Below are 24398 nucleotides of genomic sequence, written 5' to 3'. Positions count from 1 at the left end.
TGCAAAGTACCCATCACGCCCAAGGTTTTCTGGAGCCGGGGTGGGAAGAGGGAGGAGGAGGAGGAAGGGGAGGGACCAGCGGGGGCAGGCAGGCTCGGGACTTGGAGGTCATGCATAATTCAACAGCTCAACTTTCGGGCCCGCCTCTTTCCTGGGAGTGGGAGTTTGCTCCAAACTTTGTTTATGGGACAGTCCGGGAGCCGCCGCGGCCGCGCTGTCTGCTTCTCCTCCGCCTCCGCCGCCGCCGCCTCCTCGGAGAGCGCAAACGCCTGAGGCCAGTTTGGGGGATGTGAGAGCCGAAGCCCCTCGACTGCCAGGCACCGAGGCGGGTCGGGATTCGCCAGCCGGGCTCCAGTCCTGCCAGCTCGCGCCGCACCGGAGCGACCCAGGCCCGACGGCGGCCGCCGCACGCCCAGCTTCAGCTTCGCTGCGCGCCCAGGTAGTGCCCGCTGGAGCGCGCCCGCGCGCCTCTCCGGGGTGCCCGGCCCCTCGGGCTTCCGGGGTCGAGGTGTGGAGCTGGCTGGGGTCGAGATTTCTTCGGGTGGGGGCTGGCCGCCCCGGAGAGGTGCGACCTGTTCCGCAACGTCGCGGGCGCATTACCTCCCCCACTCCTTCCTTTTCCGAGTAACTTCTTTGCTCCAAGAAAGTTGCATAATTCTGGAGGCCAGGAGGGACCCCTCCCCCACGCGGCCGGCGTATGGCTGTGTCTGGGATCGCGAGGAGGACACCCACCCGCATCTTTTTCTTTCCTCTCCATTTTCTCCCAGTGCCTCCTCCTCCTCCTCCGACCTTACATAAAAGGCTGATCTGAGCTTTTTCCCTGCAGAAGATGAATCCGGCCTCGGCTCCCCCTCCGCTCCCGCCGCCCGGGCAGCAAGTGATCCACGTCACGCAGGACCTAGACACGGACCTCGAAGCCCTCTTCAACTCGGTCATGAACCCCAAGCCCAGCTCGTGGCGGAAGAAGATCCTGCCGGAGTCGTTCTTCAAGGAGCCCGACTCCGGCTCGCATTCGCGCCAGTCCAGCACCGACTCCTCTGGGGGCCACCCGGGGCCCCGGCTGGCCGGCGGCGCCCAGCACGTCCGCTCGCACTCGTCGCCCGCGTCCCTGCAGCTGGGCCCGGGCGCGGGCGCAGCGGTCAGCGCGGCGCAGCAGCACGCGCACCTCCGCCAGCAGTCCTACGACGTGACCGACGAGCTGCCGCTGCCCCCGGGCTGGGAGATGACCTTCACGGCCACTGGCCAGAGGTACTTCCTCAAGTAAGTGGGCCCGGCGCGGGCGGGGGGAGGGGCGCGGAGCCGCGATGCCCAGGGCGCGCGCACGCACGGGGGTGTGCGGTGCTGGGTCCTTCCCGGGTTCTTTCCCGAGAGCTGGGACCCCGGCAGCCAGGAGTGGGCCCCTGGGTGCTGGAACCGTAAGGGATGCGAAGCAGAGTCTGGTGATATTCTTCCAGGGTGTCCCGTCCCGAGAGATTCAGGACATGGGCATTCTTAGACGTAAGGGAAATAACAGTAGTTTTGGGGGGATCCTCATGAAACACATAGGCGACTTGGCCCTTAATCTGGAGTGTTGGTACAGACTCCTGGGCACAAGCCTGCACTGCCAGCCCTGGTCGTTGTGACTCAGACACCCAAGCCCGTGCGCCCCCGAGTTACAAGGTGGGGACAGTTCCCAGGCGTGGGGGGGAGAGGACCTCGGAACTCTTGGGGGTGTAGGTGGTCTGCAGTCTCTGCTCTGGGGAAGAGCAAGCTGGAAAAGTGGACACTGCCTGGTAGGCCCTCCCAGCCGGGTGATGTAATGACCCCACGGCACAGTGATGTAATGAGAACTGCTGGTGAAGTAGTTGTGTGGAAATTGGGTCAGAAGTTGTACTGGGTAGTACTTGGTAACCTAAAATAGCAGCCAATCCGGAGCCTGCTTTGTCCTCCTTCCCTTCTCCTTGTTCCGCCTTTCTGATGTAATGACGTTTACACTGGATTTGCCTGAGCTGGGACAGGAACCTACGTTCACAGGGTGAAGAAGATGGTTTCAAATTCGGTACCGTAAGATAATTATGTTCCAGAGGCAAAATCAGCTGGAACTTGAAAGGGAACCAGGGAGGCCATGGAGGGTCAGGCTCTCCCGGCCTGGATGGGCACTGGGCCTGCCCGACCACTTGGGTCAGGATTGCCTGAGCCACTGAGGAAACTTCTCTGGCAAGAACTTGCCTTTAGTGTTTATTTATTTAAAGCCCATGTTTCTGTGATGCAGCAGCCTTAGTTCGGAAGTGAAGACATTATGTGATTTTAAAAAATATAACTGCCCCGCTGGTGTGGCTCCGTGGATTGAGCAGCGAGCGTCCCATGGACTGAGAAGTCCCTGTTTGATTCCAGGTCAGGACACATGCCAGGGTTTCGGGCTTCATCCCCAGTAGGGGGCGTGCAGGAGGCAGCCCATCAATGTTTCTCTCTCTCTCTCTCTCTCTCTCACATGATGTTTCTCCCTCCCTCTCTCTCTAAAAAATCAATAAAAAAAACAGCCCTGGCCGGTTTGGCTCAAAGCCTGCTCAGTGGTTAGAGCGTTGGCCATTGGACCAAAGAGTCTGGGGTGGATTCCGGTCAAGGGCACCTACACAGTTGTGGTTGTGGTTTGGTCCTCAGCCCTGGTCGGGGTAGTCAGGGAGGCAACCAATTGATTATCTCTCTCACATCCATTTTGTTTGTTTGTTTGTTGTTTTTTAATCCTCACCCACACCTGAGAATATATATACATATATTTTTTCTATTTATCTTCAGACAGAGTGGGAGGGAGGGAGAGAGAGAGAAACATGGACATGAGAGGGACACATCGATTGGTTGCCTCCTGACCAGCCCCTACCAGGGCTGGGATCAAACCGCAACTGAGGTACGTGCCCTTGATGGGAATCGAACCCGCGACTCTTTGGTCTGCGGGCCGACGCTCTCACCACTGATCCAGGGTGTCACATTGATGTTTTTATCTTTCTCCCTCCCACTCTATCTGAAGATAAATGGAAAAATATCCTCAGGTGAGGATTAAAAACAAACAAACATTAAAAATATGTATATAATCAGTCCTTTCTTTGGCATTAATGTTTGATACTTTGCTATCCTAGGGCCCTATTCATGAATACACAGTAATGGAAGAAGTTTATTATAACCAACTCTTTGACTCATACTGGTGACCAATTATTCCTTCCCCATCCCAAAGCTGTTGACATCTTGTGCAAGGAGGAGTTCTTTATTTTGTTTCTGGGGTTGGTGCAATGCTGAGAAGGACTTGGTGGCCATTTTATTCCATCACTGGACTTCTGTGTGTGAGGGACAGTGTGGACATGTACTTAGTCCTCTGACTTTTAAATGGCTGGTGGAATTCACGTATGTGATGTAATCACATGACGTTTTCCTCAATGTGATGAGGTTGTTCGGAAGGATGACATTAGTTTCTGTCGTACACAAAGATCCAGAACAGCATCTTGTATTAATAGGTAAATGCACTTTTGAATATTTTATGGTGACTTTTATAGAAATGGGCTTAGTAAGAAATAAAGTAGAAAAAGACAAAATAATTTACAATAATTTGGGGGGATCTCTTTTGGACCTACGTGATTTTAAACTGTTTATGAATATACACAGAACTGTATAAGAAGGAAGAGCTGGGATTACCCATTATCCGAGGGAAGCTAGGAAAAAGAGACCCTCAAAAGAAGCAAAACAAAACAATTCTCTTTTGTACAAGCCTTGAATGAGTGGAGTAGCTCAGAGCCATGTGGAACCAGGGTAAGAGCGGAAGTTAGCCGAAGGCTTGGAGAGAAGGTTGCTCCGATCCATCCGGCCATCTCCCCAGCCACAACCACTCCCCACAGTAAACTGCATCTTCACTTCACGGGGTCCTCAGGGAAAACGGCAGCTGAAAAACAGGTGGGTTGTAGGCCAGCCCGATCCATGCCGTCCCTGGAAGTCCTTTGGCTAAGGAGGTAAGGTAATTAAAGAAATTAAGTCATCAGGACTATTGTCTTTCAAGATTAGCAATCTGCCAAGAGTTCTCTGGGCTTCTATCGGACTTGTTTAGAGTTGGAATAAAGTAAATGTGCTGTGTCACTTTGCTGCACAGCCTGGAAAGGCAGTGTATTTTGGTGGATGGAAGTAGAAGTGTGGAAAAGGGTGGCCCTGATTTAATTTTCATAAAATCTACTCATTATTTTGCTCCATCATCTGTGAAATGGGGCTAGCAGTAGAATCTTAGGTCAGGAGTCTAGGGCTTCATAAATCAGAAACCAAAGTGCTTTAGAATCTATAAGGGTCCTTTTTTCTCTCTCTAAAAAGCTGAGGATTTGACGGTGGGGAAGTCATGTCATTACTTAACGGTGGACCCCAGATTGGCCCTCTAATCCGCCGTCCTCTGCTCACAGAGCAGTTTTCCGTTTCCCCCCCATGTCCACCCTCGTCCCCACGTCACTTCAGCCTGAACAAGGCGCTTTGTGGAAAATGAAGCCGGGACATCGAAGACGCTTTCAAGAGCTTTTACTCATTTTCTCAGGGAAGATTGTTCCTAGGTCTATGATGTCATCACTCTCTGGGACCTTTTAAAGGGCACCTTTCCCGAGTGTTCACACCTTTCGTGTGCCGTTCAGGCATTCCTGTAGGGCAGCGTGTAACCACAGAGATCAAATGTCCAAACACATGGCCTCTCAAAATGACTGCATTGTTCTTCTGTCCTCCAGATCATAAATCAGGCTGTGTGTGTGTGTAGGTATCGGGCTCTTAGCAACCTGGCACGCTGACTTTGAACGGTGATCACGTTAAAAAAAAAAAAAATTCTGGTTATAAATGGGATACATGTGTCTTGTACATAAACCAGAAAATGGCAAATTATAAAGAATAAAATGATCTGGCTTCCATAGAACTTCCAGTTTTTCCAGAAAATTTTTATTTGCATAATATTTTCTAAGGAAAAAAAAAATTCTCTCCCCACTCTTAAATACAATTCCAATTATAATGTTTGCCTGCCATTCCCAGTTTTTAGTAAGAATTTTCATGTTTTGCCTTTTTTGAAATATGTCATAGAAAATTATTTTTGTCAAAGTGATTTATGCATTTGGTAACAAATTCAACAGAACAGAAGGACTTTTGTTGAAAAACAACGCTTTCCTTCACGTCCTTAAACCCCACAAAGAGAGTCTTTTAATTCTTAACTATTTCTGTATTTAATTCTTAGATTTTTACCTTTTTAAAAAATTGTATTTATTTTTGTTAATCCTCACCTGAGGATATTTTTCCATTGATTCTTAGAGAGAGTGGAAGGGAGGGAGGGAGGGAGAGAGAGAGAAAAACATTGATGTGAGAGAGACACATTGATTGGCTGTCTCCTACAGGGCTCCTGGGTATCGAACCTGCAACCCAGGTACGTGCCTTTGACTGGGAATTGAACCTGTGATCCTAAGGTCTGCCGGCTGATGTTCTAACTGCTGAGCCAAACCGGCCAGGGAGATTTTTACCTTCTTAACTTTTATATGCATTTAAACCATTTAATTTCTAATTCTGACCTATAAACTTTAACTCCTGATATGAAAGTGAGACTGTATGTAGCTCCTTACGTTTTTTTGTTCTCTCCCAGATTTAAGATTTATATTGTTTTGAGTTTGTCTGTTAAGTCACCTTTGTTATTTTTTTGGTCAACTTTTGACAGTGTTTCTTGACTCCTCATTTTGTAAATCAAGGGGGTTGGGGTAGCTACTAGTTATATTAATTGCTTTTTGTCAATGACACTCTAGCATTCCAAAGCCTTGAACCCATAACCAAGAAAGGTTTTGTGCTTCTGCCCCCAAATTGACCTTTTTTTTCACAATTTATTCTTAAAGTTGAAAATCTGTAGGCAACAGTTACATTATGGCAATTCTCTCAATAGAATTCATTGTCTGTGTATTAAGATTAGATTTTAGACATGAACATTGGGTCTTGGGTCAGGACTCCTGGGTCAATCAAAGGAAGATATATCCAAGCACCAAAGTCAGATTTTTTTCATTTTACTCTTATCAGTTGTTTACATTTGTGTCACCTTTTAGTTTCTTCATATTTGTACCTTGACTCTCTTAAACATTTTTTCCCCTGGTATTTCTAATTGTCTTATTATAGGTTTTATTTGCCTTTATTGTGCTGTTTGCCTTTATTATGATCTCAAATTTTTCTAGGCTCTCAATCCCATTAGTTTGATCAAGTCTTCTTTCCCGAAGCTTATGCCCAGATTCTTCCATCTTTCTGTGCCACTCTGGATTCTGAGTGCTCTCTAGGCTTACGAAAGAGTTGTCCTGGGACTGCTTTTTACTTTGCTCCGTGGCTGAAAGTACTGTTTCCTTTCTCCACGTCTTCCTCTTGTTTTTGGTTTACGCCTTCATTTTGCTGGAGTACACGCTTGAGTAGCTCCTTAAGAAATATTGGTGGGATGTAAATTTTTAAGATCCTTTTCCATTTGAAAATATTTATTTTAAAAGTTGTTATGAATTTATTTCCCTAAAGAACAGACTGGACTGGTTTTTTTCTACTTAGCTTTGGATGACAATATAAGGTAGTTTTCATGAAGGGCTTTTTGTTATTCAAAAAAATATTGCCTGCTGCCTGAGTTTCTTTGTAAGATGAGGATAGTAACACCTATTTTATGCTATTTTGTAAGATTAGATGATAACTATTTGAAGTAGCTGGCTCCTAGGAGACTCTCAGTGCAAGTTGCTTCTTGCCTTCCCGTGCCTCTCTCCCCACACACATCCTCTGTCTACCTGGCCAAACTCACATGCAGAAGCCTTGGCAGTAGAATAGGCTGATTTTGAGTCTGAATGACAATCTGGATCTGGGGCCGAAAGCCAGTTTTTAAAATGTAAAATAAGGACTGAGAGTCATTTTTCCTGCTAAGGAACCTAACTAGGAATGCCCACCCTGGGTGGTGCCCTTTGGCTTGAGCGTCTTGAGCAGAGAATACCCAACTCCTCTGAGGAAGGTCTACTTTTTATTTTTCGGAATCTGGTTGGTAGCTACTCATTGGGCTCATTTTGTGTGGGGTGGGGGGATGATGGGATGGAAAAATGGGAGAGTTGAAGAGAGAAGGATGATGACATTTGTTGATGACCTGCTCCGTGCCAGACAAGGTAGGGGGCTGAGTCAGTACCTCCCAGCGAGAGAGCGCACCGGAATCAGCCATGGAACACACTGCTGACACGTGGATAAAACTTTTTTTACAACCCAGCTGCTTTCCCTTGTATTCTTTCTTTTAACCTTATAGTGACCCGGTGAACAGGTATCTATTATACTGTATTTACTGTTGAGGAAATAGGCTTAATAAGGTTGAGTAAATGGCCCAGGGTCACCTAATAGGTGAGTGGCAGAGATGGGATTAGAATTGTGATTCTAAAATCTAGGCCCTTACATTGTGCTGCCTCATGCCAATTACATGCCCATAATTAGGCTCTGTAATTAGGTATCCTTGGTGACCAGATAACTCGAGTGGTGGGTGGAGCATCCCAGTTTGCCTCTGAACTCGGTCTGGGTGATCACTTTTGGAGCTCTGGGTGTTGGAGAGGAGAGGTGATGAAAGAAACAGACAGAGCAGGCTTGGATAGGATACCTACGGTGCCTATTTATATTTTATTCTCAAGATTTCCACCATTAAGACATCCAAATCATTTTACAGGGAGCACAGGCGTGACGGGGAGGGCGGGTGACCTCACCGAGGTCTGTATCGGCACCTGCGGAGGAGGGCTTGTTGAGAGCCAGTTAGATAAGGTTTGCAAAGTGGCCTCCAGGGGAAACAGGGCCAGGTTGCTTCTCCTTGCCTGTATAATGGCAGAGATTGAGTGCAAAGACATTTCTGTAGAGGTTGGAGGCCGCGATGAGTCTCAACTGTTGTTTGTTGACCAACCGAGTTAAGACTTGAAGGAATTATATAGCCTGACATCCCCTTTCCTCCTTCCCCTTCCCCTTTCAATCAATTAAACATCTAACCACAGGAAAGGGGAATGGAAGCAAAAGAACCAACCAATTCAGGGGACAGTTTTTTTTTTTTTTGAGGGGTGATTTGGAAAATTGAGGACTGAAGTAATTGGCTTATTTATTTATTTATTTTTGGTACGTGCCCCTACGGGAACCGAACCCAGGACTCTCTGGTCCGCAGGCCAGTGCTCCAACTGCTGAGCCACACCGGCCAGGGCTGGCTTGTTATTGCAGGGCAGATGCTGAAGGCACAACACTTCTCCTGGTTCGTGGAGGGCCGAGAATGTTGTGCACTGAAATATTGGTAGAGCAGTGTTTTTGAAAGTGTGTTCTTTGGACCTCTTCAGATGCTTTGTGAACAAAGGGTTTCTGGACCTGTAGGTGTAGGACATGTGGCTCTGTCCTTCTGTTGGAGTTCACAGTGTACATAAAGACTCCAAAGTCACTTATTACAAACACTTGTTTATTTTTGTTTAACCCAGTGTTTCACAAACTTATCGGGTTTTTGAACATTTTTATCATAACTATTGTCTATTAGCATCCACTCAGGAATGTTCTATAGAGCACACTTTGGGAAAACCTTTTGTGACTTTTACCATTCTTACACTTGGTTTCATGTTTGAGTCAAGTTATAATTTTTCTGTTCAGTGTACTTTGTATATGAATATTTTTATTTGTATTTCTTGATTCAATAGTCAGTTACCAATGCTGAGAGGTGAAAAATGACCCTAAATATCAGACAACTGGGATATAACACAAGAAAAATAACAATTACAGTACAGTTTGATAGTATCATAATGCTGGTTTATTTTTAAAAGTGTTTGTGTGCAATGGAATACTATACAGCTATAAAAAAGAAAGATCTCTTATCTTTTGAGATGACATGGAGGGACCTGGAGAGTATTATGCTAAGCAAAATAAACCAATCAGAGAAAGACAAATACCACATGATCTCACTTATTTGTGGAATATAATGAACAAAATAAGCCGATGAACAAAATAGACCCAGAGACACAGAAGTAAGGATCAAACTGACAAAACTCGGGGTGGGGTGGGGGGTTCGGGAGAGATAAACCAAAGAATTTATATGCATATATGCATAACCAATGGACATAGACAGCAGTACTGTGAAGGGAGCAGGGGAAGGGGGGGTTAACGGGGAAAAGGAGAAACAACTGTAACAAAAATAAATTAATAAATAAGTGTGTGTGTGTGTGTGTATGTGTGTGTGAGTTAGAAAGGTACATACCAAAATGTGTACGATGGTCATTTCTGGGATTGTGGATGATTTTCTTGTCTACTTTCTGCCTCTCTGTATGTTCCAAATGCCCTACCATAAACATACATTTCTTTTTCAGTTGGAGGGGTGGAGTTGTAAGTACTGCTTGAGAAAGAAGGTGAAGGATCAGTGGAGTGGTAGATGGGGCGTCTGGGGCCATCCTAGCCATAGCTCAGTAACTGAAGGCTGGAGCTTATGTAACTAAAGTGTTGTTCTTGTTTGGGGTTATATTCTTTGGCAAGGAACGGACACAATTGATGTAGTCATTGCTAATATCGTAACCAAGAATTCTCCATAGAAGCCACCCCGGGAGAAGAAGCCAGCTCGGGCAGTCTCGGATCCTGGGACTTCCTTCCGCCGATCCCTTACCTGCGGGCTCCGCTCCTAGATCTGTGGCTTTACTGGTTCCATCCAGGCGCCCAGAGGATGAGCAGGAAGGGAAAGACGTGGGCACGTGTGTCGTGCTGTTAGACGAAGTGACATCAGGGCACATATGGGGCGCTTATCGCTGTGCCTGGCAGGTCCCCCCTGTTGGAAGTGTACTAGTTACATTCCACGTTGAGCTGGAAGGGGGCTGCGATCTCCACAACCTTTCCTTTGTGGCGCCTAAAGGATCCTTGGTCAGTGTAGCCTTTACGACGAGAAACCGTTGGCCTCCTGCGTGCTAGCGCCACGGTGTGGCGGGGGAAATGCTGCCAGGGTTGCAGCTGGCAGTCTAGCTGGGGGACCAGGAGGTCATAGACGAGAGATGGCTACGCAGTTGCCTTCAGACCTGAGTGGCCGAGCCGAGAGCCCCGCTCTCATATAAGGCAGTTGTCGCTGTTTTGGCTGCGGGTCTGAAGTTCGTAGCTGAAATGAGCATCTCTTGGTTTCTCCCATTGGCTATGCTCCCTCTGGCCTTAGAAACTTGGTACAAACTGACACCTGTGCCTGGAACACTATTTCCCTGCCTTTTGCCTGGTTAACGCCCTGCAGGAGGGTCTCCGGGTCAGCGCATGCTGCTGTAGATGTGCCTCTGTGCTCCCAGCGCGCCCTGTGCGCCCCCAGCCCGCCGCTGTCCATGCGCCTCTGTGCTCCCAGCGCGCCCTGTGCGCCCCCAGCCCTCCCAGCGCGTCCTGTGCGCCCCAGCCCGCTACTGTCCATGCGCCTCTGTGCTCCCAGCGCGCCCTGTGCACCCCCAGCCCTCCCAGCGCGTCCTGTGCGCCCCAGCCCGCTACTGTCCATGCGCCTCTGTGCTCCCAGTGCGCCCTGTGTGCCCCCAGCCCGCCGCTGTCCATGCGCCTCTGTGCTCCCAGCGCGCCCTGTGCGCCCCCAGCCCTCCCAGCGCGCCCTGTGCGCCCCAGCCCACTGCTGTCCATGCGCCTCTGTGCTCCCAGAGCGCCCTGTGCGCCCCCAGCCCTCCCAGCGCGTCCTGTGCGCCCCAGCCCGCTGCTGTCCATGCGCCTCTGTGCTCCCAGCTGCCCTGTGCGCCCCCAGCCCAGCACTACTGCCTGTTACTGCTTAATTATTTCTCTTACTGCTCTAATTTTCATGAAGGCAAGGATGATTGTTTGTCTTGCTTGTCATTATATAATCTGAGCACAGTGCCTGGCATGTAGGTAGGTGCTTGATAGTGAAGGAATCCTGTCCTGTTTTCTTCGAGCCATTTGCATTGCAAGCTGGCTGCCTGGCGTGTCTCATAGGGATCGGCCATGTTCGGGACTGTAACGCTCTCATGTGTGTGCCCCTTGGACTGACGTTTAGAACTGCAGCTCCACATGCTAAAGGCAGTGAAGAGGACGATGGGTGAAGGGCAGGTGGCTGTTCAGAGACGGCTCTGTGAAGGGGTTGGACATCAGTCGAACCTTGAAAAATGGGAAGAATGTGGGTAGGTGGACCAAGAGGCCTTCCAGGAAAGGGGGCAGGAGGGGCAGTGCAGAGGCAGAGATGCTCAGGGTGTGGTTTTGAGGCCAAGAAGAACGTGACCTGACTTGGGTGGAAAGATAAGTGCTCAGGGAGGTGACTGCATCTCTTTGAGGCTCTGGAACCTCAGCTCGGACGGGCACACTGCCATGCTGCTAGTAAATGTCAACTTCCTCGTCCCTTGATTGTGAGATAGGTCAGTCCTAGCTCTGTCTGAATAGAGCACCAGACCCCACCATTGTCCCCTATGTTGAGATCTTCCTAGTTGTTTAAGGAACATCTTATACTAACTTAGGAGTCTGAAATGACAGAGCCTTTATAGCAGTGCACCCATCCATCTGTCCATCCATATGTCATATAATCAATGTAGCCTGTACAGTTTCACAATAGCGCCTGGAACACTATTTCACAGTAGTGGGTGGTCTTTGCTCTTTGACTTCGGACCATTCCCACTGATTCTGCCATTTCTGCTTGTAAATGAACAGCCTGTGGGTCTGGTTGTTCCCATAATACCCTCTTGTGATTTTGGACAGTTTCTCAGTTCTTCTGAGGTTGATCAATGGGGCACAGACAGAATTGAGATTCTGCAACTACGCTGACCCCCCCGAGGCCCACCTAGGCTCGGCCCCCTGAGGATGCCCAGCCTGAGCCTCCAGAAGCCTTCCTCGCAGGGGCCCCTCCCTACACTCTCAGTGAAGCCCAGTGAGAGCCTCTTCAGACAGAGCCATGGTGCTGAATCACGTGTGTTTTCAGATGGCTTCTCTACGTTAAAATAAAGTTTTTCAGTAGGTAATACATGCAAATGATAAAAAATTCCAATAGTACCAAAGCATGTACTGTGAGAAGTCTCTCCTCCCCCTCCCCGAGTCCTCTGGTTCTCTTCCCAGAACACCAGTTTCTTTTACCTTCTGTAGAAACTCCGTGTGAACCCAGTTTGGCTCAGTGGTTGGAGCATCAGTCTGCGGACCAGAGAGTCCTGGGTTCAGTTCCCGCTAGGGGTACATACCAAAAAAAAAGAAACTCCATGTGAGTACAAGCATGCGTGCTTATACATATGTACATATAAATGGATATACCCACCTAGACCTTCTAATACAGTTCAAATGGTATGTATTTTTCTGCACCTTCCTTTTCATTAGTGTTCACACCTCTTTTGTATATAAATACCTGATTTATTTATTTATTTATTTATTTATTTATTTATTTATTTGATAGAGCGGGAAGGAGAGAGGAGGGAAGAGAGAGAGAAACATTGATGTGTGAGAGACACATCAAGTGGCTGCCACCCACATGACCCTAACTTACAGTTGACACAATATTTTATTAGTTTCAAGCGTACAACATAGTGATTAGACATTTCTATAACTTGTGAAGTGATTCTGCTTTATTTCTTTAAGGACTGTGTAGTATTCCATTGTATGGATATACTATAATTTAAAAAAACCGGTCCGCTATTGGCGGCCATCTAGATCGATTCTTACTTTGTCTTTTCCAATTCTAAAAATAATATATGCTCAAACACTACTGGAGGGCGGAAAATGGAAAATAAATCCTTCTGATGTTCCCTGGATCCCTATTTAGAGAGAACCATTAACACTTTATGCAGAGATAATCTTTGCACAAAGAGCAGTTCTCTGGCTCCTATCTAATTTATTATCTCTCTAGATCATGTTACCTAATTTAATGGTCACCTACTATTGTGCCTGTTAGTACGTCTGCCCTTTGTGTACAAGGGTGATACATGGTCTGGCAAATGCACTGGCCAGTCAGAATTAATGGCATGCCAACATGAAGTAGCTGATGATGCATCTCATCTCAGCTGCTCAAAGTGTGGCTCATGGACTACCAGTGTGCAAATGTAACTGGTCCAGGAAAAGCTAGATACGGAAGCCGAGAGTGTTCAGAAACTTTTATAGCAGAATGATACTATTGTGATGCTTCAGCACGTGATCACTGGGATTTTCTTGTGGAGTAGTGTGGTTTGGGTATGATAAACATTTCTGGTGAGTCACATGTGGCCTGAGCTACATACACACCATCCCCAATAGGACCACATTCTGGTTTTGACAGATTGAAAATAAAAAACACTGGCCCTTTAGCACAGATAATTTGAGAATCACTGATCCATCTGTTTCTCTTGATTCTATTTATCTATTTATCCCATCCACCCATCCATCCATTTACATGCCTATCGTTTTATTCTTCCATCCATCCATATAACTATATTTTATGTATCAACCAACCAACCAATCGTATTTGTTATTAATTTAACAAGAATAATCTATGTTGGATGCTGAATAGTGAGTCTCAATATGGAAACAAGCTTACAGCACAAAGGTTATATATGATCTATTTCCGTATGTAATATATTTTATGTCTTCTTTGTAGCCCCTGTGCTAACTCACTGTTTTAGAAGTATGCTTTGGTGCACTTCAATTCTGAACACTGAAGTCTATATTCTGTTACTTTTTTGTTAATAATCTACCTGCAAGCATTGCTAGCTACAGACTCGGTAATTAAAGCATGGTGACTGGAGGAAAACAGACATGTTGGATAGTTTATTAAAAATATATTTTTCTAGAGGAAGATATAAAAAAATGGAAACATATACCATGTTCATGGATTGGAAAAATCAACATCATAAAAATTCCATACTACTCAAAGCAATCTACAGATTCAATGCAATCCCTATTAAAGTACCGATGGCATACTTCACAGGTATAGACCAAATACTCCAGAAGTTTATATGAAACCATGAAAAACCCAGAACAGCCACAGCAATCTTGAAAAAGAAGAACAAAGTGGGAGGGTCACAATACCAGATATCAGGTTATACTACAAAACCATTGTAATCAAAACAGCATGGTACTGGCACAAGAACAGACATATAGATTAATGGAACAGAATCCAGATATCGGTCCAAGACAGTATGCACAATTAATATTCAACAAAGGAAGCAAGATTTATACATTGGAGAAAAGACAATCTCTTCAATAAATGGTGTTGGGGAAATTGGACAGCTACATGCAAACAACTGAAACTAGACCACCAACTTACACCATACACAAGAATAAACTCAAAATGGATAAAAGACTTAAATGTAACCCGTGAAACCATAAAAATCCTAGAAGAAAAAGTAGGCAGAAAATCTCAGACATTATACATAGTGGACTTTTCACTGATACATCAGCTAGGGCAAGAGAAACAAAGGAAAAAATTAATAAATGGGACTACATCAAACTAAAAAGCTTCTGCACGGCTAAGGAAACCAGCATCAAAATGAAAAGGGAACCCACTCTCTGGGAGAACATATTTGCCAATGATACATCGGATAAGGGGTTAATATCCAAATATAGAGTATGCATACAACTCAACAAAAGGAAGATGAACAGTCCAATTAAAAAATGGGCAGAGGACCTGAATAGACCCTTCTCCAAACAGGACATACAAATGGCCAGGAGACATATGAAGAAATGCTCAACATCGCTAATCATCAGAGAGATGCAAATTAATACAACAGTGAGGTATCACCTCACACCTGTCAGAATGGCTGCCATCAACAAATCATCAAACAGCAAGTGCTGGCGAGGGTGTGGAGAAAAGGGGACTCTAGTACACTGCTGGTGGGAATGCAGACTGGTGTAGCCACTATGGAGAACAATATGGTGTTTCCTCAAAAAATTAAAAGTGGAACTGCCATTTGACCCAGTGATCCCACTCCTAGGAGTATATCCTAAAAAGGCTGAAACGCCAATCAGGAAGAATATATGCACCCCTATGCTCATAGCAGCACTATTTACAATAGCTGAGATCTGGAAACAGCCCAAGTGGATCAGTAAATGAGTGGATAAAAACATTGTGGTACATGTACACAATGGAATACTATGCAGCTGTAAGAAAGATCTCTTACCCTTTGAAACGACATGGAGGGACCTGGAGAGTATTACGCTAAGCAAAATAAGCCAGTCAGAGAAAGACAAGTACCACAGGATCTCACTTATCCAGAATCGTGGAAGTAGGGAACAGACTAACAAAACTCGGGGGGATGGGGGGTGGGAGGGGTGGGAAGAGATAAGCCAGAGAATTTATATGCACAACCAATGGACATGGACATTAGTCTGGGGAAAGCAGGAGGGGGGTGGGAGTGGGGAGGAGGGGAAAAAAGGGGGACATCTGTAATACTTTCAACAATAAAAAATAAAATTTGAGCTCAGTCAGTAGGAGCTATTCTTTATATATATATATATATTTTTTTTTTTTGAAGATGAAATCATTTCTTGGCCTAGGTGTTCAAAGGCTGAGGAAGCAGCTGTGGTAACCCCTCAAAAAGTAGAAAATGCAAATGATAGGCGCAACTAAAACAAACAGACCTAGCTTTTCCTGACGATTTTATTTTAAAAAGCTTCCTTTTTGACAGAGTCTTATGAAGAAAATTGAAACAGGACTGAAAGCTATGAAGTGAAGAGTACTTGACCTGCTGGTGTTGCAGGGTGGCCGCTGTCTGCAGTGGCTCGTGTGTCTCGCAGGGGTTTATTCCGCACCCTGGACTTCACTTGTCCCGGCGCCGGGGGCGGGTTTGGTGTCGCGGGAAGCCCAACCCAGGTGTGTTTGTTTCTGGTTGACCCTCACACAGCCTCAGGACTGCAGAGATACAGGCAGGGGTCGACCGATGGGGAGCTGGAGGCGATGACTGATGGGAGCCCTTGGGGTGACGAGCTTTGCTGGGGTAGCTGTCCTTCAGAGACTGGGACTGGGCTGTGCGGTTCAGGAAGCTGACGCCCTGCAGTGCGCTGACTGGGGCGGGAGCTGGAGGGAGGGGCAGGGGGGAGGTGGAACAGGGCACCGAGGGGATTGAAGGGAAGAAAAATGTGCTTGGCTCTGCAGAACGGCTCGGGTCTCCGAGCACAGTCCGTGGGCTGCTCGGGGATGAACCGGGAGTGGAAAGTTTACTGCAGCTTCAGAATTCACAAGCTTGCCCTGGCCGGTTTGGCTCAGCGGTTAGAGCGTCGGCCTGCGGTCCGGCGAGACCCGGGTTCGGTTCCCGCTAAGGGCACGTACCTCGGTTGCAGTTTGTCCCCGGCCCTGGTCGGTCGTGTGGGTGGCAGCCACTCGATGGGTCCCTTTCACATCGATGTTTCTCTCTCTCTCTCTCTGTTCCTCTCTCTCCCTCCTACTCTACCTGAACAAAAAAAATGGGAAAATGTCCTCAGGTGAGGATAAAAACAAAACAAAACAAAACAAAAAAAGAATTCACAAGCGGGGACTTGAGTGCTTGCCACGCTGGAGTGAAGCCATCACGAGAGTGGCTTAGTCCCTGGGAAGTTGCTTCGGTGGAAAGGGTGAGATCCTCCAAGGGACGTGAAGGAGGCACACGGACAGGGTCTGGTAACTGGCCAGGTCAGGGCAGTGAGGAGGAGATGGGGAGATGGGTTTGCGGGCCCTGCACGGGCAGCAATGAGGTGCCCTCACGGCCACACAGTACTGGGAGGTTCAGAGGAGACTGAGAACTGGTTTCCCACGTTGTGTTGGAGGTGACCTAAGACATCCGAGCGGCGTATATATTTCCATACGCTCACATGTATGTGTTAACTAGTCTACATCCAGACAACCAGTCCGTCTCTAACTACGTCTGTGTAAATGTAACCATACGTAGTTACTCACATTGGAGTGTGGATGAGACCAGGTAGCGTGAGAAGAAAAGTCCCGATAGACCTTGAAAAGGAGAGAGAAGAAGCCACCAGAGGTAGAGGGGGGACCCGGGAAGGTCGAGGAGGAGGAGGTGGAGGGGCTGGTCTGTGGGTGTTTCTGAGGTCAAGAAAGGGGGAGAACCGAAAAATGCCCACTGGAGAGCTTTTCTAGTGAGGCCACGTTCTTTCCCAGGTCAGGGCAAGGGTCTAGGGTCCTAATCTATGTGGTCTGGTTTCCGAAGAGGGAAATAATGAAGCCAATAGCATCTTCATTAGATAAGCCACGACCTCCAATTCCCACACACCCGGTGGTGTTTGTGCCCAGGCGAGCGGCTCTCTCACCGAGACCCAGTGACCTACAGAAGGACCAACATTGGCTTGTTTAAACATCCTGTTCGCATGGGGTCTGGAATCAGCTGTATAACTACCCAAGATGAGGTATAGGACCTGGTAAAAATATTACTCAGGTTGCTCTGAGGATCCCTCGCCGGGAGAGATTTCAGTCTCCAGTCCCGGCTGCGGTCAGATCGGTTGCAGTGCGAAGCACCCGGCGCTGTTCCTGCCCGGACGCATCATACTTAATTGCAGCTGTAAACACAGCAGATTCTGTCTGGAGAGCGTCAGTGAACAGTTTATGCTTCGGAATATTATGTAACTGTAGTTTCAGATAAACGTTTACCTTTCCTATCTTGATTTCTCTGTTCCCCGGAACTGATTTTGGAACCTGGCAAGGGGGATGCTGAAGTTAATGCAGGTGGATGCCCAGGCCATCTTACCCTTTCACAGTAGGTAAACAAACCAAACGTGTTTGATTACACCCAGCTGTTTGAGTTCGGGTATATAGGGTGTCCCCCCAAAATGTATACACACCTTTGAGTAATTACAAAGCCAGTGTTTATTTATTTATTTATTTTTTTATCCTCATTCGAGGACATTTTTCCATTTTTTGTACAGACAGAGTGGGAAGGAGAGAGAGGAAGAGAGAGAGGGGGAAACATCGATGTGAAAGGGACACATCGAGTGGCTGCCACCCGCACGACCAACCAGGGCCGGGGACAAACTGCAACCGAGGTACATGCCCTTAGCGGGAACCGAACCCGGGTCTCTCCGGACCGCAGGCGGACGCTCTAACCGCTGAGCCAGACCGGCCAGGGCAAAGCCAGTGTTTATTAAAATACATTTCATTTTCAAAATGTAATAGAATCTACAGACACCTGTACACATTTTTGGGGGGACACCCTGTATGTTGTAGTGAAAAGTTGGTCGTTCAAAGGCCATTTTGTTGCGTTTTGCTAATATGGGAGCATCTGGTGGCCTTGTTACTGGTTTGGGATTTGTATGAACATGTGAATTTAGTAGGAGGGATTAAGGATCAGAAAAAAAGCAGTAAGTTTTAGTGTGGTTTATAAAATTATGTTTTCTGAAGAAGTATTCTCTAAAGGCTCCACTTTTATGGGTCTTTGTGTCCTGTGCTGTGTGAAATATAAGCCTTTGTATATCAATGTTTGGAAACTGTGGCTTCTTCTGAAATAATTATATTATCCAACATATATTGCCCATTTGTGCATTTCAACATAGAATTGAACCATAAATATATATTATAGAAAAACCCGAAGGAAGGAAAGATAGGAATGGAGAAAGGATCATTACTTAATGGTTAAGCTGCACCAAGTGGGTTTTAAAGATATAATCTCTTTTTTTTAGTGTTTTTTTTTTTAAATCTTCACCTGAGGATATTTTTCTGTTTATCATCGGATAGAGTAGAAGGGAGGGAGGGGGAGAGAGAGAGAGAGAAACACCCATGTGAGAGAGACACATACACTGGCCGCCAGCTGCATGACCCAGGGCCGGGGACAAGCCGCAACCGAGGTCCGTGCCCTTGACCAGAATCCAACCCGCGATGCATTGGTCTGCAGGCTGACGCTCCAACTGCCGAGCCAAACCGGCCAGGGCTCTTTTTCTCAGCGTTTTAAAAAAAGTTTAGTTACCTGTGGTCTGAAGAAAGTTCAACTTGACTTGACCGATCTGTCGTTTCTGCCGGTGTGGAGTTGGCGAGGGCCGGGTCGAAGGGTCGGGTTGCTGGAGACATGGGAATGTCAGTATCAAAGAACCAATTTTAGGGACTGGACCTAGAATTGCTGAAGCTTTTCCCAGAGCTGGGGCAGGCGGGCAGGTGGGCAGGCGGGCAGGTGGGCAGGTGGGCAGGTGGCAGGCAGCAGACGGGCAGGTGGGCAGGTGGGCACGGGCAGGTGGGCACAGGCAGGTGGGCAGGTGGCAGGTGGGCACGGGCAGGTGGGCACAGGCAGGCGGGCAGGTGGGCACAGACAGGCGGGCAGGTGGGCAGGTGGGCAGGCGGGCAGGTGGGCACGGGCAGGTGGGCACAGGCAGGTGGGCAGGCGGCAGGTGGGCACGGGCAGGTGGGCACAGGCAGGCGGGCAGGTGGGCAGGCGGCAGGTGGGCAGGTGGGCAGGTGGGCACAGGCAGGTGGGCAGGTGGGCAGACGGGCAGGCGGGCAGGTGGGCAGGTGGGCACGGGCAGGCAGGCAGGTGGGCACGGGCAGGCGGGCAGGTGGGCAGGTGGGCAGGTGGGCACAGGCAGGTGGGCAGGTGGGCAGACGGGCAGGCGGGCAGGTGGGCAGGTGGGCACGGGCAGGTGGGCAGGTGGGCAGACGGGCAGGCGGGCAGGTGGGCAGGTGGGCAGGTGGGCACAGGCAGGTGGGCAGGTGGGCAGATGGGCAGGCGGGCAGGTGGGCAGGTGGGCACAGGCAGGTGGGCAGGTGGGCAGACGGGCAGGCGGGCAGGTGGGCAGGTGGGCACAGGCAGGTGGGCAGGTGGGCAGACGGGCAGGCGGGCAGGTGGGCAGGTGGGCACAGGCAGGCGGGCAGGTGGGCAGGTGGGCACGGGCAGGCAGGCAGGGCAGTGAACGGCCCAGCCCAGCCTTTGTGGTTACTCGCCGAGCGAAGGAGGCCAGGTGTGCCTCGGCGCTGCCTGCTGAACCTCAGACTCGCCGGCCCTCGTTAACTGGTGAAAACCACCAGGGGACTCGGTCTCCCAGGTGCACTTGATTTTGGAGGTTCCCGAGGCGCGCAGTCTGGCTAAGGAAAGTGCCTTGTCCGTGCCCCACCGGACGCGAACCCTCAGCAGCCGGTTCAGCTCTGGGAGTCCCCGGAAGGCCCTTCCCAGGCCCGGAAGCGTCGTGGTGACTGGTGCGTATGTCCTTGGAGTCCTGTTTGGAGAGAGGCTGGAACAGAGCACCTCAACCTTCCCAGTGAGCCCAGAAGTGGAAACGGATACCGGGGAGCTGCCTGAACCGAAGGGAAGTTTCATCTTGACCGACACATACTGCAAATGGGCGTTTCAAACAATGCCTGTGTTGTACAGGGAGAGTCGAGTCTGCCAAGGGCAAAACAAAAAAGGTGTGTTGTGGAACAAGAGAAAAGGATACTGTGAAATGAATAATGTCGGATACCACTGAAATGTAAGGCTTTCTTTCCACAATGTAAACACCAACGTCTCAGTGAATGCTTTAAAAATCTGATTGTACTTTGATGTGTCCAGTGGCTGGATCCCTAAAGCGATTGTGGTGCTGCACAAGCCCAGAGCTAGACTGCTTCACAACATAATACAGCCGCACAGCACGTCAAAGGTAAATACACCTCAAAGGACATTTTGTTTAGTGGTAGCATAGAAATGGTATTTTTAATATAATGGGTCAAAAGGAGCTCATTGGCAATACGCAAAATGGTTTTTATCTGTCCGTTTTTAAGACTAGGATAACATCGTATATAAATATGTTGGTTCTAACCTTTGTCCGCACATTCAGTCACTGGTCAATGAAAATCAACGAGGGATTGTAGGCAAAGGCGGGGACAAGCTTTAGAGATATTTAATGTAGAACATTTGAGCATGGGATCTGATAAGTAGTTCAGGTTGTTTCCTTCTGGCTCTGAGTGGATTTTTAACATAAGGAGAAATTGCATGAAATTAAAAGTTGTTGCTCCTGATCCTAGCAGAAAGACATTTGTCTGAATACAGTGGGGAGAACCACACATGTTGCTTACAGGGATGTTATAAGAAAGGTAGGCAGTTTTTGGCTCAGTGGCTAGAACGTCGGCCCGAGGACCACAGAGTCCCGGGTTCGGTTCCCGATAAGGGCACGTACCTAGGTTGCAGTTTGTCGCTGGCCCCGGTTGTGGTCGTGTGGGTGGCAACCAGTCGATGTGTCTCAATGTTTCTCTCTCTCTCTTCCTCCCTCTCTCCCTCCTGCTCTGAGGATAAGTATGGGAATGTCCTCAGGTGAGGATAAAAAACTAAATAAAATAAAAGGAAAGGAAGGCACGATTCTGTGCCCGGTGGGCCACCTGTTAATGAGATCGAGGGAGTCCGGTTAGTGCCTCTTGCAGTGATAACGTTTCAGAGGTGAGCTTTTGGGGAGGTGGCTTGCGAGGAGGGGGAAGATAATGGGATGCGTTGAACAAATGTTCAGAAAGTTAGGGTTCATCAAAGACCTTGACATGTTTCTAGATGTCCTTTGCTGTAGGGCAGGGCCAGAAATGTCGCCCAGGTGGCGTCTAGGAAGAGGCAAGGAAGAAGAGCGAGTTATTTAGAGACGTTTGGAAGAGAGGCCTTTGCAGACCGCTTCCAGAGCTTTCTGAAAGGGGCTGGCTTGAAAGCAGAGAGTGTAACGAGGTCCCTAAGTGCCACTGTGCTGTGTGGCCCTTCCCAGCACCCAGATGTGCGGTGCCTGCCTTCCTTCGCGGTGACAGGCTGGCCACACGAAGACGCCCGGGTCCCCCGCTCAGCTAGGGCTCCAGTGTTTTGCTCTCCAGCCGGATGGGAGACGGGCCGGCTTGGACTTGCTTCCTGCCGCTTTGGGTGAATTTAACAATCTGTTTGTTTCCCTCGTCATCCTCCGGCTGGGCCTTACCCACAATTCCTGCATCTTGATTACGGGGGTTATTATAGGACAAGAGCTTCTTTGTGAAAGAGCTCGCTCCTGCTCTGGAGTCCGGCGTGACCAGCAGATATAAATTGTATGGGAGCCATTAACCTGGGGGGAGTGTCGTGTGGGCCGAGTTTAGACGTGCAGGCTGGCGGCCCTGATTCTTTAACTGACACAGAGGAGGGTGGAGAGAGAAACGTAGAGGAAGGGACCAGAGAATAGGCCGAGACGTAAGGGAAGTACTCACAGAGGCAAGAGAAAAAGAGTCATTTCTATCATTTGATTAAAATCCAAAGTCCAGAGCCAGTATTATGCCTTTTGCCCTTCAAATGAACTCTTTAAAAAAAAATTTTTTTTTCTTCCTTGATTTTAGAGAGAGGAAGGGAGAGGGAGAGGGAGAGAGAGATAGAAACATCGATGTTGGCCGCCTCCTGCATGCCCCCCACTGGGGATCGGGCCCACAACCTGGGCATGTGCCCTGACCGGGAATCAAACCTGCGACCTCTTGGTACATGGGTGGACGCTCAACCACTGAGCCACCCTGGCCGGACCATTGAAAAAAATTTTTTTAATTGTCCAAGTTATATTTTGTTTTAAGCAATCCAGCCAGAGACAGTGTCTCTTGACTCTACCCCTGCTCTGCCCCTCTTCCCCGAGGGGAGTCCCTGCTTTGCTGGGGGGCTGCCCTTCAGGCAGACATATTCCTGCACAAACCTTCCGCTCTGACTTTTTACACGTTGTAACCTAATCTCCACTTTTTACCTGCAAGTATGTTTTTCCATGATAGTAGCTAGAAATCTGCTTTATATAGTGTCCCAGCATATGGTTAACCCAGTTTATTCGTTGTCCAAGTGATGGGTCTAGAATGCTACTTAACCCGCCCCTGAAATACCTGGTATCCGGTGGTTATTTCACTGAGTTTTTGTTCCTTTAAATCATTTTGAAGGGTTACTTTTAGTACTTATCCAAGGACATGAGACTCAGCAAGTCCAATGACTAAAATCACATTGCATTTTTATGAGCGTTTAAAACTTTTAGAAATATGGGCATTGTATCCCCAGCGGTCCTGTGGGTGTGTGCCCCGTGGGGGTGGGGTGGGCAGAGACACCCTGTGTGATCACAGCCGCGCGTGGGTGAGGGTGGAGCAGAGGCCTGTTCTGATTTCTGACGGTCGGTCGCCCAGGCTCTTCGGCCAAGATCCCGGACTGTGTTCCCTCCTCCGTTGCCGGAGATTCCTCCCTCTAGTCTGTACGCCCTGCCCAGGACTTCCTGGCCAGTGTTGCTGGTTCGAGGTTTGGCCTCAGAGTCTTTGATTTCAGCTGCGAGGGGACGGGCCCGGAGGGGGAGCGTCTAGGAAGCAGAGCAGGAGGGAGGCCAGGCGGGTCCGGGTCTGGGGCAGCCTCACCTCACCCGGGGCACCGGCTACTTTCCAAACAGGGCAGAACACCAGCCCGGCTCCAGGTCTTCCCTCCTGCGGGCTGCTTGCCCAGCGTGTCCTTCGGCGTTGACTGCACGTGGGTGTCCGTAGGGAAGAGTCACGGCTCTGCTTCCTGGCCTCTGTCTCCCAGGAGGTCCGCCCTCAAGGGCACGGAGCACGTGTTACTCTTCTGAGAACTTAGAGCGAGGGGTGGACGCGTGGGGAGCAGTGAGGGAAGGGGAGCCTGATGGGAGATTCTGAGGCTTTTCCTGACCCCTGCGCCTGTCTCCGGAGCGGGTCACGGGGATCTCACTGCATTTACACGTGCGTGTTTAACACACGGCCTTGCGCGTCTCCGTGCCACGCGTTGCTCTGAGCCTGGCACACGTGCTTCTCCCAGCAACTCTGACGGAGACACTGCTTTTGTCCCCACTTTGCCCAGAAAACGGTCACACAGCGAATCGGGTTTAAACCCCGGGCGGCTGGGCGGAGGGAGTGCCCTGGCTGCCCTCTGTTCCTGCCACGCGTCGTGGGGGTTTAGGTTGGTTTTTCCCTTGTGATCGCTCGTCCTCCCTTCCTCTCCCGCCCTGTGGCCCCCACCCTGCGTGGGTCTCGACGCGGGCCTCTGACCTCCGCCCCGTGCACGCTGCCGCCAGGCTCGTCTTCTGTGAAGACAGCCCGCGCCCTGTCGTGTCCCCCTGCAGCCCTCTCCCCGACACCCTGTCCTCTCGGCTGAAGTCCTGCCTGCTCACCCCTTCTCCCAGTGTGGTTTACCCTCACCTGCAAGGCCTGAAATACATCGAATTCCTAAAAACAATTTTTTTCCTTTGTTGATTTTAGAAAGAGAGGAAGGGAGAGGGAGAGAGGAATAGAAACATCGACTGGCCACCTCCTGCATGCCCCCCACTGGGTATCGGGCCCACAGCCTGGGCATGTGCCCTGACGGGGAATCGAACTGGCGACCTCTTGGGGCAGGGTCGATGCTCAGTCACTGAGCCACAGCTGCCGGGCGATAAATTGAACTCTTACTTGCCAGTGCCTGTCCCGTCCCTGGAGGGCCCTCGCCTCCTGCCTGAGTCCTCAGCTCCGGTGGTCCGGTGGTCGTGACCTGTTCTGAACCCGGTGCGACAGGCTGTCGGTACAACCTCGCTGTCTCGGCCTGGAAAGGCCCAGCTCCCGTTTACGCTCGTTGGGG

At 49.2% G+C, this 24398-nt stretch overlaps 1 protein-coding gene across 1 annotated transcript in view; it reads left to right on the top strand.

The window, feature by feature from the left end:
* Window positions 1-232: 232 nt before the first annotated feature.
* WWTR1 (WW domain containing transcription regulator 1) overlaps window positions 233-24398 on the top strand; it is a 130379-nt gene continuing 106213 nt past the window's right edge. Inside the window, exons 1-2 of the mRNA XM_036243759.1 lie at window positions 233-439; window positions 827-1260. Of these exons, the coding sequence (XP_036099652.1) occupies window positions 830-1260 (431 nt within the window). The 5' untranslated portion in view covers window positions 233-439; window positions 827-829. The remainder of the gene's footprint in view (window positions 440-826; window positions 1261-24398) is intronic.

The sequence above is a fragment of the Molossus molossus genome, unplaced genomic scaffold, assembly GCF_014108415.1.
Source record: "Molossus molossus isolate mMolMol1 unplaced genomic scaffold, mMolMol1.p scaffold_m16_p_5, whole genome shotgun sequence".
Lineage (NCBI taxonomy): Eukaryota > Metazoa > Chordata > Mammalia > Chiroptera > Molossidae > Molossus > Molossus molossus.
Note: the sequence above shows the minus strand (reverse complement) of the source record. Positions and strands in the feature narration are given on the sequence as shown.